This window comes from Salmo salar, chromosome 24, assembly GCF_965601325.2.
Source record: "Salmo salar chromosome 24, fSalSal1, whole genome shotgun sequence".
In the NCBI taxonomy this organism is placed as follows: domain Eukaryota; kingdom Metazoa; phylum Chordata; class Actinopteri; order Salmoniformes; family Salmonidae; genus Salmo; species Salmo salar.
In genome coordinates, this window is record NC_138314.1 from 6,455,487 (window position 1) to 6,471,560 (window position 16,074).

A 16,074-nucleotide genomic window follows, 5' to 3' on the forward strand; every position below is an offset into this window, starting at 1 on the left:
ATAATGTGAAAATGTGTATTTCAGAATATAGACATACTCCATATGTTAAAACACACTAGGAGTATAACGACACCAAGATATTGTCTGTATCAGGTACTGTTCACAGATCACAAGGTCTTACAGGAGGCATGTATAGGTCTAAAAAGGGCCTAAAATGACCACTTTTCATCAAAAGATTGACATGCTTTTTCCATTTGTATCACAAACAATCATCCTTCCTCCCAATGAAGTTTCTATTTGAGATTTTGTTTTGCTAAAGTCACAGAATAACCACTGGGCTTAATTTTTTTCAACGTTGAACAATGTGTTCGTAACTGCTAGAACAACTAAAATAACAAATAGAATACTGTATCTTCTATTCTATTTTCAATTTCTTTAAAAAAAATACTATCAAACTCGGCGCATACAAAATAATTTACAGTAACATCTAAACTGTTTTAAAATGTAATTTGATACATATCAGTGTTAATTGGCTCATGTATGGCCATAATATTGGGTCAAATGACCTAAGATCTATTATTCATTAAAGCTTGAATGTATTAAATAAATAGTTTAGTTCCAAAATTACATGACAAAAAAACACTTTGAAACTAATTTTTGAATCTTCTGTATTCCAATAGTCTCTACAATGGATTTTACACTGCATACTACAATTCTGTGTGCATTTCAACTCCCAGGGTGCAATGCGCCGCCCAGGGCTGCTGGCTGGCTACTGCTAGCAAGCCCAGACATACGTGAAGTAGTCTAAATATATTGCTGTCATAGATAATTTGAGGGCATTTTACATTACTTTTGGATTGTAATCATATTATAATGCTCTATGAATGTCATGCTGAATATAAGTTGCTAGTAGAATAACGGTACAATGCAAATGTTGTGTCGTTTTCAAACTAAACCTCCCTTGCACTGCAATAACACCTTTTGCTTAGTTTCCGTAGGCTGGCCCTCATCTGATTTGTAAGCGAGCTATTTCCTTAGTTCGCTTCTAGAGACAGTTTTGTCAACAAGCTGTAGGCATGTTTTCCTTAGAAGCCATGCGGTCTGTATTTTTTCTCGTCACACTTGCTTCTAAGGCTTGCTTCTCAGAAGTGGCTCGCGCTGTGTCAGCTGCAAGTGCAAGTAGCCTGGCTAGCTTACTATTGCCCCCTTGAGAAGATTCAGACAAATGATCAGAGAGACTCAAACCTTTCAATCCGTATATGATGTGAGAACCTATTGGGAAAAGTACCGAAAGTAACAAAAATTCTAGTACATAAGCGTTTTTCACGTTCTTGTATTGAAAATGTACTGAAGTTTCGTATACCATGCAACACTACAATATAACAAAGCAAAAATATTTTATGGAAATGCCCCAAAATCTTTCTCATCTCAATGGGCACGTTCGAACGGATCGCGTTTGTCAAGTGTCTCCGCCTTTCAAAGTGTGTCGCATTCTGGGGATAGAAGTTGTCTGACCTGCGCCTACATGTCAATTACATGAACTTTACAAAAATAATGTGATGAAAGGTCATGAAGTATGACTGCAGTCGACGGCAAGTTTCTGTAGTTGCTCTTCACCTACTTCATCCTGTAGCCACCGCCTGTATTGTGGGAGGATCTATTGTCAACTAATCCTTAAGGTGTTTTTATTTGACCCACGCTAACGCGACCAAATACATGACTGAAACGGAAAATAATTTGACCGAATTTTTGTGTACACTGGATATATTCAAATAAATTTTATATTTTGAGGCTCTCACAAAGTGATACTACTGATATGTACACACAATATTATGATTTCAGTTGTTTGAGGGTCTGATATAGGGGTTAGATACATGTTTATTTTGATATTATAAAGAAAACATTTCATAAACAATGGCAACACTACATGTTGATCTGAGCCTTGCTGTTGGAAAACCATGTTAGTGTCCAACTGTCGCAGATGCACCTCCCACCCGACTTCGCTCCTCCACCTTTGTCTACAGTTAGTTGCTTTAGCATCACCACTCAAACGTGCCCAATATATGCGGTGCTGCTAATCATCTGAGTTTACCTATAAATTCTAAAGTTAATCTCAATGTGTCTCGCCAGATTCAGAAACGTGAAAACCCCATTAGAAAAACATCTTAAACTCATTAGACCCTCCCCCCTCCCCGCAGCTGAACGTAAATCATTGTTTTTGAAAAATGTATTTTGGTTTGGAGTCGACAATGATAGTTTCAGTATAGTTCATTTTTTTCAAACAGGTTTGTTAATTTAATTTCAGTTTACTAAATGAGCTTTTTCATGATTCTTTTTCATTTAGTTTATTTTAGTTTACCATAATAGCCTTGGCCCTGAATGCAGTCTTCCCTAAAGCTAGACCCCGCTATAAAGGTCCTGGAACAGTTAATTCAATTTAGTGTAAATTGTCCAATTAAAGTGTGCGTGTGCCGAGGGCTGTTCCCCTTACTTGGAGTTAATGGAATCATTTGCTCCGAGTACTCTGGTCATTTGAACTCTGACTCCAACTCTCCTATCCTTCATATCTGAGTGGTGTGTTTAAGGAACACCAGGGGACTATTAAGCCAACCTCTTGTTCTGCGAATGTCAAAGGAAAAAGTTAAAGGAGAGAAGGAGGGAGGGATGAGGCGTGAGTTGACTGCCAAGGGGTAGTTTGAGCCACTCGCCCTCTCCTCCTCCTTCCTATCTCTTATCACCTGCTTATATTTCCCAAAGCACAACCAGTGGCATTTTCTCCATATTACTCCCATCATGCCATCTCAGATGTGTAGAGCTGCTTAATAGACCCACAACAGTGGAGATGTGAGAAGTTTGATGAAGCTGTTGTTGCCGGTTGCCTCATTTATAGACTCCACAGGGAAAGAAAGCTCATTTAAATGGATTTTAATTAGTTCTCTTTCAGGCTGTGCCTTGCCTTAACTCCTTCACAAATGAATAATGAAATTCACTGATTTAGGCAGAGATTCTTATACACATATGCACACACACAGAGTCCTGATTGACTTGTTTCCAAAGTGCTTCCATTTAGAGCCTTCTTGGAGGACATGCTTTTGTTGGGTAATCTTCTTTCAATTTGATCTACCTTTAGAGCAGATAGATCATTGGCACCCTTTCTCACCCTTTCATATCCCTCTGAAACAGAACTGTGTATGCAATAAGAAGCCAATGTAATTTCAGTGTAATTGGCTATCTTGAGTCTGCCCTCCGTCAACGGTTTCATAAATGATCAAATCAAGGTTTTGCCGACGTTGTCGCAGGTGCAGCAAAATGCTTATGTGTCTAGCTCTAACAGGAATATGTAATAGTACAAGAACAAGACATTAAGACTTATCAGAATGAACGTCAGTCAGGAATATAAATATACACTGAACAAAAATATAAACGTGTTTACATCCCTGTTAGTGACCATTTCTCCTCTGCCAAGATAATCCGTCCACCTGACAGGTGTGGCATATCAAGAAGCTGATTAAACCGCATGATCATTAGACTTGGGCACCTTGTGCTGGGGACAATAAATGGCCACTTTAAAATGTGCAGTTTTATCACACAACACAATGCCACAGATGTCTCAAGTTTTGAGGTAGTGTGCAATTGGCATATTTACTGCAGGAATGTCCACCAGAGCTGTTGCCAGAGAATGTAATGAAACATTTCTCTACCATAAGCTTCCTCCAACGTTGTTTTAGAGTATTTAGCAGTTCGTCCATCCGGCCTCACAACCACAGACCACGTGAAACCACGCCAGCCCAGGACTTCCACATTCGGCTTCTTCACCTGCGTGGGGGTATTTATGTCTGTAATGAAGCCCTTTTGTGGCGAGAACCTCATTCTGATTGGTGTGGCCTGGCTCCCCAGTGGGTGGGCCTATGCTCTCCAAGGCTCACCCATGGCTGCTCCCCCTTCCCAGTCATGGGAAATCCATAGATTGGGGCCTAATTTATTTTTTGACTGATTTCCTTATATGAACTGTAACTCAGTAAAATCTTTGTAATTGTTATTTTTGTTCAGTATATACAGTGCATTCGGAAAGGACCACAGACCCCTTCACTTTTTCCACATTTTGTTATGTTACAGACTTATTCTAAAATGGCCTTTAAAGTATTCAGACCCTTTACTAAGTACTTTGTATAAGCACCTTTTACAGCGATTATAGCCTCGAGTCTTTTTGGGGATGACGCTACAAGCTTGGCACACCTGTATTTGGGGAGTTTTTCCCATTCTTCACTGCAGATTCTCTCAAGCGCTGTCAAGTTGGATGGGGACTGTTGTTGCACATCTATTTTCAAGTCTCTCCAGAGATATTCAATCGGGTTCAAGTCCAGGCTCTGGCTGGGCCACTCAGGACATTCAGAGACTTGTCCTGAAGCCACTCCTGCATTGTCTTGGCTGTGTGCTTAGGGTCGTTGTCCTGTTGGAAGGTGAACGCTTGCCCCCAGTCTGTCCTGAGCGCTCTGGAGCAAGTTTTCATCAAGGATCTCTGTACTTTGCTCCATTCATCTTTCCCTTAATCCTCACTAGTCTCCCATTCCCTGCCGCTGAAAAACATCCCCACAGCATGATGCTACCACCACCATTCTTCACCGTAGGGATGGTGCCAGGTTTCCTCCAGATGTGACGCTTGGCATTCAGATCAAAGAGTTCAATATTCAGATCAAAGAGTTCATCAGACCAGAGACTCTTGTTTCTCATGGTCATAGTCCTTTAGGTGGCTTTTGGCAAACTCCAAGTGGGATGTCATGTGCCTTTTACAGAGAAGTGGCTTCCGTCTGGCCACACTACCATGCAGGACTGATTGGTGGAGTGTTGCAGAGATGGTTGTCTTTCTGGAAGGTTCTCCCATCTTCACAGAGGAACACTGGAGCTCTGTCAGAGTGACCATTGGGTTCTTGGGCACCTCTCAGACCAAGGCCATTCTCCCCCGATTTCTCAGCTCTAGGAAGAGTCTTGGTGGTTCCAAACTTCTTCCATTGAAGAATGATGGAGGTCACTGTGTTCTTGGTACCTTCAATGCTGCAGGAATGTTTTGGTACCCTTCCTCAGATCTGTGCCTCGACACAATCCTGTCTCGGAGCTCTATGGATAATACCTTTGACCTCATGGCTTGGTTTTTGCTCTGACATGCACTGTAAACTATGGAACCTTATATAGATGTGTGTGTGCCTTTCCAAATCATGTCCAATCAATTGAATTTACCACAGGTGGACTCCAATCAAGTTGTAGAAACATCTCAAGGATGATCAATAGAAACAGGATGCACCTGACCTCAATTTTGAGTCTCATAGCAAAGGGTCTGAATACTTATGTAAATAATGGGGATGAATGATATATTGGTAAGCATATCGGAATCGGCCGATATTAGCTAAATATGCCAACATCTGCATTGGCCTGATGTCTAGTTTTACACCGATGTGCAAAACCGATGTCAAAGCTGACGTGCATACTTATATAACGTAGGTACATGACATAATGACACCACGAAAATTCCAGCGCTACACGTGCAACACAACAGTCCTAACCTAGCCCCCACAATGTCTGTGGTTTGGATCTATTTTGAAGTTTCAAAGGAAGATAACAAAAAGGCCACATGCAACGTTCTGTCTTGGATGATGTTGGCTTTCGCGACTGGTCGACCACCGGTACACACTACCAAGTAGGCACTATTTTTTTCAGATGTTGCCCTACCGGATTGAAACAGTATTGTTGGAACGCACTTGCTAGTGGCGTCACTGCTATTAGCTTCACAGCTGACATTTGGACCATCAATGTCAGACCCATTAGCATGCCGAGTCTGACAACACAGTGTGTCGACGAGGAAAACTTGCAAAAGTACTCGAGGCTGTGAACAAGCGATTCGGTGGCATTCTCTCTGAGCCTCTTTACTGTGTCTCGATGCTCAATGCTAGGTACAAGGACCGCTACTTCGATGCAGACAAAAAGGGTTTACGTGAAATGTTACATACACACCTGGACAAGATGGAAACGTACACAGTGACTGTGCACACCGAGGAAGAGAGGCCACAGACAGACAGAGCTGAAACTTCACTGCTTGACATGTATGATGAAATCCTGGTTTAGAATGAAACGAGTGAACAACGAAACAGCATAGTAAGTGAAAGAAATAGGTTTTGATGTTTTACTGGTAATGGGGACATACGTAAATGCCAACAAAATAACATTTTGCTCAGTGTGTGTGTGTGTGTGTGTGTGTGTGTGTGTGTGTGTGTAACCTTTATTTAACTAGGTAGGCTAGTTGAGAACAAGTTCTCATTTGCAACTGCGACCTGGCCAAGATGAAGCATAGCAATTTGACACATACAACAACACAGAGTTACACATGGAATAAACAAAACATACAGTCAATAATACAGTAGAACAAAAGAAAACAAAAAGTCTATATACAGTGAGTGCAAATGAGTTAAGTTAAGGCAATAAATAGGCCATGGTGGGGAAGTAATTACAATATAGCAATTAAACACTGGAATGGTAGATGTGCAGAATATGAGTGTGTAAGTAGCGGTACTGGGGTGCAAAGGAGCAAGATAAATAAATACAGTATGCGGATGAGGTAAGTAGGTAGATGCCCTGTTTACAGATGGGCTATGTACAGGTGCAGTGATCTGTGAGCTGCTCTGACAGCTGGTGCTTAAAGCTAGTGAGGGAGATATGAGTCTCCAGCTTCGAGATTTTTGCAGTTCGTTCCAGTCATTTACAATGTCGGCCTACCCCGGCCAAACCTGGACGACGCTGGGCCGATTGTGCACTGCGCTATGGGACTCCCAATCACGGCCAGATGTGATGCAGCCTGGATTCGAACCAGGGACTGTAGTGATGCCTCTTGCACTGAGATGCAGTGCCTTTACACACACATGGACGCAGCGGTCTTACTATTTAACTGTACTAGAATGCTTTAAAGGTTGCTAAAAATGTTTGTTGGTTATCGGTATCGTTTTTTTGGGCAAGGAAAATATCAGATATCAGTATCGGCCAAAGATGTCATATCGCTGCATCCCTAGTATATAAGGTATTTCTGTGACTAGTTTGTAGAAGCACCTTTGGCAGCGGTTACAGCTGTGAGTCTTAATGGGTAATACTCTAAGAGCTTTCCACACCTGGATTTTGCAACACTTGCCCATTACTCTTTTCAAAGTTCTTCAAGCTCTGTCAAGTTGGTTGTTGATAATTGCTAGAAAACAAATTAAGTCTTGTCGAAGATTTAAGTTAAAACTGTAACTCGGCCACTCAGGAACATTCACTGTCTTCTTGGTGAGCAACTCCAGTGTAGATTTTGCCTTGTGTTTTAGGTTATTGTCCTGCTGAAGGGTGAATTAATTTCCTAGTGTCTGGTGGAAAGCAGACTGAACCAGGTTTTCCTCTAGGATTTTGCCTGTGCTTAGCGCCATTCCTTTTTTTATTTTTCTGAAAAACTCCCTATTCCTTAATGATTACAATCATACCCATAACTTGATGCAGCCACTATGCTTGAAAATATGATGAGTGGTACTCAGTTATGTTTGGGGCAAATCCAATACAACACTTTGTATTCAGGACAAAAAGTGAATTGCTTTGCCACATTCTTTGCAGTATTACTTTAGTGTCTTGTTGCAAACTGATGCATCAATTGGAATATTTTTCATTCTTCCTTCTTTTCACTCTGTCAAAAGGGTTAGTATTTTGGAGTAACTACAATGTTGTTGATCCATCCTCAGTTTTCTCCTAAAACAGCCATTAAACTCTGTCACCATTGGCCTCATGGTGAAATCCCTGAGCGGTCTCCTTCCTCTCCAGCAACTGAGTTAGGAAAGACACCTCTATCTTTGTAGTGACTGGGTGTATTGATACACCATCCAAAGTGTAATAACGTCACCATGCTCAAAGGGATATTCAAAGTGCTTTTACGTTTTTTTTATCCATCTGCCGATAGGTGCCCTTCTTTGCGAGGGATTTTTAAACGTCCTTGTTCTTTGTGGTTGAATCATGTACTGAGTGTCTTCTGCCTGGCCATTCTACCATAAAGGCCTGACTAGTGGAATGCTGCAGAGATGGTTGTCCTTCTGGAATGTTCTCCCATCTCCACAGATAAACTCTAGAGCTCTGTCAGAGTGACCATCGGGTTATTGGTCACCTCCCAGACCAAGGCCCTTCTCCCCCGATTGCTCAGTTTGGTCAGGCGGCCAGCTCTAGTAGGAGTCTTGCTGGTTCCAAACTTCCATTTAAGATTGATGAAGGCCACTGTATTCTTGGGGACTTTCAATACTGCAAAAATGTTTTGTTACCCAATTCCTTCGACCTCATGGCTTGGTTTTTGCTCTGACATGCACTGTCAACTGTGGGACCTTAATGAAGACAAGTGTTTGCCTTTCTAAATCATGCCCAATCAATTGAATTTAGCACTGACTCCAAATTGTAGAAACATTTCAAGGATGATCAATGGATACAGGATGCACCTGAGCTCAGTTTGGAGTCTCATAGCAAAGTCCACGAATACTTATGTAAATAAGCTTTTACTGTTTTTAAAAAATGATATTACAATTTCAAACATTTAAAAAAAAAAAAAGTTTTTGCTATGGGGTATTGTGTGTAGATTGCTGAGTATTTGTAAAAAAAAAAATGGATCCATTTTAGATGAAGGCTGTAACGTAACAAAATGTGGAGAAATCCAGGAGTCTGAATACTTTCCGAAGGCACTATATATCCTGGGTATTTATCAAATCCTGCCCTGAGAGACTACATCCCGGTTTTACACAGCTCTTTCTTTCTCTGCCTTGCTTTCTCTCCCTCTGTAGTTTGTTGTTACCTGCTCACACAGCCTAAGGCCTGGTAATAATGTGACTGGTTTTGTAGGAAGTCATCCGTCCCTCCTAGGCAAAGTGAAGGAAAACGTTCTTTCTGCCCCAAAGTTACAGTAGCTCTCCCGCGTACTGCCGAATATATTTGCAAATAAATCTTATTGGTGACAGTTAGATAACAAAGGGGACCCACCATAGCACTTTGCCTTGTGTAATTGAGTTTCCGTTGTGACACTGTAGCTGGAGGCAGGTCAGGCTGAAAAGCCTATAGATGGGACTGGATAGGGGAAGAGTTTACAACGCTGTGAAAAAGGTCCTGCTAGCTATACTAGCTCATTTCCACATTGATCGCTTACGAACTGCTTTTTCTACCTGTCTGTATATGTACTTGTCTTTGTTTTGATTGTTTTATGTATGCACAGAGCAGCAACCTGCGTGTCCCCATGGGGATAAGAGTCATTATCTTAACTGAGCTAACTTTAGGTTGTTACTATTGTGTAGCCGTATAGTGTATCATCCCTGTGTTTGGATTTGGTACCTTTAGTTAAATTCCGTACTGAAGCTCTGAGGTCCTCTGCCGTAGGCTATTAAAGGATTAACGGTGTCATTAAATACAGGATAAAAGTTGGGTGAAAAAACACATTCACGTAATTCCTTTACGTTGATAACTTTTTGCAAGTCCAATCAGTTTTCCACGTCGATTCAATGTCATCACGTTACAATTTATTTTTATGTTGAAATCGTGTGGAATCAATGTTGACTCAACCAGTTTGTGCCCAGTGAGAAGGCTCCGTGTTTTCCCGTTTGGGCAGATTATGAACTGTCAGTGACATGTCGCACAGGCTTGCCAGGCACACTGAGTCAGTGTGCCTGGCAAGCCTGTGAGTGTGTCTGTAACGTGTATGATGACTCATGTGTTCAGTTGTGTGACTGCCTCTCCTAATTATGTGATAAAACAGTGATGCGACCACCAAGATGCCACCGAGATTGAACAAACCCTGTACCCCTTCTCATTCTTCTCGCTTCCCTCCTCTGCCCCTCTTTTCCCCCCTCTCTCTCACCAGGGCTTCCTCAATGCAGTTTTTGAGAGACTCAAACAGTTCCTAGAATGCAGTAAGTATCCTGAAAATGTTTTCCTAAATATTTATTAACTTTGTAATTATACAATGATCTAATGACACACACACACACCACACACCCAGCACCCAGCACCCACCCACACACCACACACATAGGGGTTAGTCTCAGTGCTTCAGATTGTGTGTTAGAAATGTAATTACTCGTATCTGTCCCTATTATCACACATAATATGTCCTTATTGCGGAGGGTCAGGGGAGGTCGGTCGAGGTGTATTGGAGCCCGTTGTTATTTTGGGCTGTCCGACAGCGGAAGCTCTTAGGCGCTCTGAGCCAGGAGAAATATCAGTCTCCCTGCAAGATAAGGGGCGGATAAAGAAGCATGTCCATTGAGTTGCCCATCCTCTATATTCTCTCTCCTTTTCCTGTGCATGATCCTTCCGCTGAGGTCAGCTGTCTGGATATTCCATGTTATTACAGGTGTCACTGTCTGCGGAAGGATGTGTTTTTAGGTATGGGAACAGGTAGCCTCGTAATTACCAGACTGATTACCGCTGCACTATCAGTCTGGAAGGGATTCCGTTGAAGTTGTTTGGGCAGATTGTTTTGGGGAAAGCCTAACTCGAAAGCGATTGGATCACCTTCAACCAATCAGAAAACAGAAGCCGCAGCACTGCATTTTTTGGAAGTAAAACTTGCACTTGCCTGTCGTTCAAGAGAAAGGCATATCGAACACCAGGACAATAGACTTAGGTAATGTGAGCCAAAAGAAGCTTAATATTATCGATGTCAACGTGAGACTAACAGCAATATAGTAGCCTAACATCAGCCAGGGTATATCTAATGAATTTGCGCCTAATGATTTTGCCAAACCGTAGCGATGGATATTATGCTACTGCATAGAATTCAATACAGAGATTGTCTTGATACAGTAACCTCAGACTGTCATGTAAAGCTTTATATTTAGCTATCACCACCTAAGTATGACTTTACATGTGTTTTCCTGTAGTCTCCTGCCTGTCAGCAACTAAACCACCGACATAGTTCAACAGAGGAAGCTGATTGGTCTGACGCAATGGTGATAGAAAAGGCCGGGCTCAGGCCTTCGCAACCTTAACAGACTGATATTGAGGGATCAGCGGCTTTGCGAGGCTAGGGAACAGGACCGTTGCTTCCTGTTCTTGATGATGTCATCAGGAACGGTGATGAGGAAGTAAACCTCCCTGGGGATTTTTTTTTTATTGGCCACAGCTTATTGTTTTTTATAGATTCATTTTGATCGGCCGAGGGAGTTATTCCTGACACGGCACTGTCTTTATTAGTCTACTTTATTATATTAGAGAAACAAAGGCCCTGTTCTCCCAGGTGGCTGTTTCATTCACTCTCCCAGAGTGTATTGTAGTTATAAAGTGAAGCCAGGGCCTCATGTCTTGTATGTACCGTTCGTCACCGCACATGAAATTTCCTCCCAGGAAATAAGTCAATTGAATTGAATACACTAGAGGAATTAAAATATCCATCCATAGTGAAGTGCATTATGATTTCACTGCCTTCATTCCCTTCTCCCTTCAACTCGAGCTCTGTTATGATTGTATTACACAGAAAAGATCAGTGGATACCTAACAATTTCCTCTCCGTCTTCTCCTCCCCTCCCTGGTTTTATTGGCAGCCGGGCAGGGAGATGGACTCCGATGTCTGGCATTGATGATCAGTCGGGGGGGGGAAAGTAATTGACATCAGAGTAACATCTTCGTGGGTAGCCCCTTGTTGAAAGTGATGCACGTAATGTTGGCGAGAGATGAAAACTTGTCATATTTTGTATTGCTGTTTTATAGCGTTGTCATATGGCTTGTTGTTGTTTTTATACTGTCGTCATAACGTACTGTTGCTCATATTTGTTTTGGTTTCATTTCTTCCAGGTCGGCAGGTAGGCCCAGAAAACCCATGTCGAGAGAAGCTTGAGAAGACTATCATACTGTACACTAAAGTGGTGAGTCAAACTGATCAGTCGACAACCGTGTTGGCCTATGTGTTGTTACAAATCTACACATGGTGAATGCACCAATTTGTAAGTCGCTCTGGATAAAAGCGTCTGCTAAATGACGTAAATGTACACTAGTTTCGTTTCTCAGTAGTCTTGCTTGCATACCAGGTACTGTTGACAGAGGCTGATATCCCAGCGCCAAGTGCTTCAACTTCATTTGTCTTACTTTCTCTATTTTTCTACATTCTCTCTATATTTGTTGTTATTTCCCCTTATTGAATTTTTTTTTGCTTTTCCTTCTCCTTTTCTGACGTTCTCTCCTTAGCCATCTTCTTTTCTACCTTACTCTCTTGTTTAATATTTTCTCTATCTTCTCTGAATCTCATGTTTTTCCTTAACCATCTCTCTCTCTCTCTCTCTCTCTCTCTCTCTCTCTCTCTCTCTCTCTCTCTCTCTCTCTCTCTCTCTCTCTCTCTCTCTCTCTGTAGTTGTTAGATTTCCTGGAGGTCCACCCGTGTGCGTTCATCCCACTGATCCAGCGCTCTCTGGAATTTGCTGTCAGCTACGTGTTCACGCCGGCCGGTGAGGGCCTCGTCTTCGAACGCTTCACCGTCCAGTGCATGAACCTCATCAAAACCATCGTCAAGAACGAGGCCTACAAACCCTGCAAGAACATCGAGGGTAGGTGGAGGGTGGGGGCTAGGGCTGTCATGGTGATGGAATTTTGGATGACGGTTATTGGTTATCCAAATGACGCAGTCATTGTAATAATCATTCATCTTTATTACTGTTTTTATCCAGTTATGGCTGTTATTTTATTTTCACGACGGTCTTCATCCATAAGTTTGTGACACGGTTATGTAATTGTGCCAGCCCTAGTGGGGGAAGGGAGGGGAGAGAATAAAGGAGTAGAGGGAGGGAGGGAGCGAGGAGCGAGAGCAAGATGAAAATTAGGGAGAGGAAATAGAATAGAAAGAGACAGCGGGAGAAATCAACATGGCGTTGCATCGTTAATACAGCCAACCACAAATAACTGCATTTCCTTGGCAGGCAGGCATATTGCAAGCATCATTAATGTACCATTATAATAATATAATGGGTTAGGAGGAGCCACAGTGGAGTTTAGTTTCTCTCTGAGCTGTCGAGACTTAGTTGTCGATGGTTGTGGTTAGTTTTGAATAGTGTGTGTGTGTGTGTAAGTTCTAACATACTCTCTGGGTCGCCCTTCTCAGACAGTAAGCCGGAGAGTCTGGAGGCCCACAAGATCAAGACGGCCTTCTTCACACACCCCACCCTCACGGAGATCGGACGCCGTCTCGTCTCCCACTACTTTCTGTTGACCGAGGAAGAGCTGGCCATGTGGGAGGAGGACCCTGAGGGCTTCGGTACGCTCACAAATGCATACGGCTACTGATGTGTTTCCCTGTCGCTTTGCCAGCTTTTCTCTCCTCACGTTAACTCTGCTAATGTGTCCATCTGAATCTCCACACCATACTGGAGTATACACACACACACACACACACACACACACACACACACACACACACACACACACACACACACACACACACACACCCTCCTTATCTCATTGTTGCTCTGTTTTTGTATTCTCAGCTGTTGAAGAAACAGGGGGTGACTCCTGGAAATACAGTCTACGGGTGAGTGAATGACACACACACATGCACACACGCATAGATGCCAGTGCACAGAGACAAGACTGACTGACTTGCTCAGCGCAGGCAAGCCGTTGAAGCAGCCATGCTCTCATTAACAGCTTTGCTGATTTTGATTTCAACAATGTATTCAGTCACACTGAAGCTGATTTATTTCCCCTCCATTTCATCATATCCCTCTCCTCCTGTATTGTTTTTGGAGTCCTTGACTGGGGTGCAACAAGATACCACAGCACAGCCACATACAACCGGGAACCAGAAAAATCCTATAGATTTGTGAGACAGAAAGTGTGATAGAATAAGGATGTAGAGGTGAGATAGTCTTTCTACCCGTGGCCAGTGATGTAAGGTCTTTAGTAAAATAACAACCACACACACTATTACAAGCACACAAGAGCAACAATATTCTCCTTACCAGAGGGAAGAATGAGAGTGGGCTTCAGCTGAACTGTCATACAAGAAAAGGAAGACAAGTATTTCAGGTGTCTTAAGCAAAATAAACTGTGCGGTCCCCTACAACACAGTAATAAAGTGTCTTATTGCAGTGCTGGTCAGTCAAACTATCAATTAGACTTATACTAGCTGAGCAATTAACCAACATTTCTGTTATTTTTCGTTATTTAAGCAACTCATTGACCGACGTACTGTAGGTTCAATTGTTTAATTCCATTTATTTTTCAATGAACTGCACACATTGAGCAGTTCTCTACAGATAAATCCGGTCAAGCCCGAACTATGCGATGTTGTAGGGTAGTTTCCAAACGGCCAATATTCTACATAGTTTAGCACACAAAACGTGGTAATTAAGTACAATGACCGTAATCCATTACGCATGCAATTGTCCGGTCTGTGTGTTTGTTTTATGCCTGCTACATTGTTAGTGTATGGTAGACACGGAGAGCGAGAGACAGAAGAGTGCATGATTGAGAGGAAACGAGAACAGTTGCTTCGAGGTATCTCTTGCTAAAACAGGGTTTCTGAAAATGTGGCACCGGAAATTTGACCATCAGCATTTGAATTTACCGGACATTTGACAAATTTGAGAGAGATGCATTTGGTGCGTAACCTGAAATCCCATTTAGATTATGGTAATGCACCTTAACAGGATATACAAGTCGAGGATGCAACGATGTGTGCGGTCCTTCTTACTGAATTCTGGTCGAGGATGCAACGATGTGTGCGGTCCTTCTTACTGAATTCTGGTCGAGGATGCAACGATGTGTGCGGTCCTTCCTACCGAATTCTGGTGTGCGCTTGTTAGAATATCTGTCCACATTTACTTTTCCTCAGCCAACGAGTAACGAACAGCAGAATTACTACACTATGTTAATCTACTATCCCCCATAGTAGAAAAGTAGACTTATTCTATTGGTCAGCTTGTCGAGTAATAAATGGCCTACTCCACACAGACTCTGGGACAGTTGTGGGACGACGGATCACAAATTCATACAACCAGTAGGCCAAGGCTACATAAAAAAAATGTAAGCAACGAGTCTGATGCAATAGATCAGAACGTTTAGCTTAAAATGATGATAAACTATTATTTCTTCACATTTTAAGTGCAACAATGCACACACGGCAGTAGGCTACGCGCGAATGTTCGTTCCATAATGCAATTAGCGGGGAAAACACTGTTGTCAAAAGGGCACCATACATGCAAGCTGTTTCATTTGACAGAGGTGAAAATATCCATTAGACATTTAGAAAGAGGGGAGATCTAATATGAAACAACTTGCATGGGTTGCTAATATGACTAGGATTTTGCCTTTGGCTACTGGACAATGAAAGAATGTTGCTATAAAATAATTGCCTCCACGGATATGGCCTGATTTTTTTTCTAGGCTACTTTGAAGTGAGGTACGACATGCTTCTTAATATGAATTAAAATGGTCAGGTTTCAAATAATTATGTTTTCAAAATGCATACTGCCTCCAGCACATTGCAAAGTGGTGTTTGACGCGCTGATGAAGCCTACCTTCTGTTGCTTATATATGCATTTGCTGTTTGAAATGCTTCAGCAGTAGCTCTCGCACTGTCTGACAGATTTTCCGCTCAAAAGCTCTATCTGTACGCTGTACTCGTGTGATAAATAAGATACATAGCAAATATACTATACAAGCACCAATTTAATTCCACAAAATTATGCAAATTAACATAGACTGATAAGCATGACAAGTATTTCCATCAACTGTTATTTCCATCAATTAATAGGCTAAAAAGCATTAATGGAGACCCGCCTAATGGAGACCCTGACCTGAAAATACATGATCTAAGTGAGTGATGGATGGTATTCAGCATTCATAAAATAACTACTAAAATAGTTTTGGTTAGACAGCATATATTTTGTCATCTCTATTGAGATGATGACTTGGAATGAAATAATAGTCATCAAATTAAACTAATGTAATTTACACATGGAAATATTTTATTCAAGTAATGTAAATAAATGATGGTTAATAAGTGCTAAGCAGCAATGGGCAGTCACTACCATCATAGGACATTGTTTTGTTCGTGTCGCTTCCCCACAGGGCATTTAATGTTTAATACATTTTTTTTTTATCAAAACCATCTCA

At 41.9% G+C, this 16,074-nt stretch overlaps 1 protein-coding gene across 1 annotated transcript in view; it reads left to right on the top strand.

Moving 5' to 3' along the window:
- Nucleotides 1-16,074, top strand: part of ipo11 (importin 11) — a 255,541-nt gene that overhangs the window by 67,156 nt on the left and 172,311 nt on the right. Inside the window, exons 8-12 of the mRNA XM_014171158.3 lie at nucleotides 9,833-9,881; nucleotides 11,764-11,834; nucleotides 12,317-12,509; nucleotides 13,061-13,213; nucleotides 13,443-13,486. Of these exons, the coding sequence (XP_014026633.1) occupies nucleotides 9,833-9,881; nucleotides 11,764-11,834; nucleotides 12,317-12,509; nucleotides 13,061-13,213; nucleotides 13,443-13,486 (510 nt within the window). The remainder of the gene's footprint in view (nucleotides 1-9,832; nucleotides 9,882-11,763; nucleotides 11,835-12,316; nucleotides 12,510-13,060; nucleotides 13,214-13,442; nucleotides 13,487-16,074) is intronic.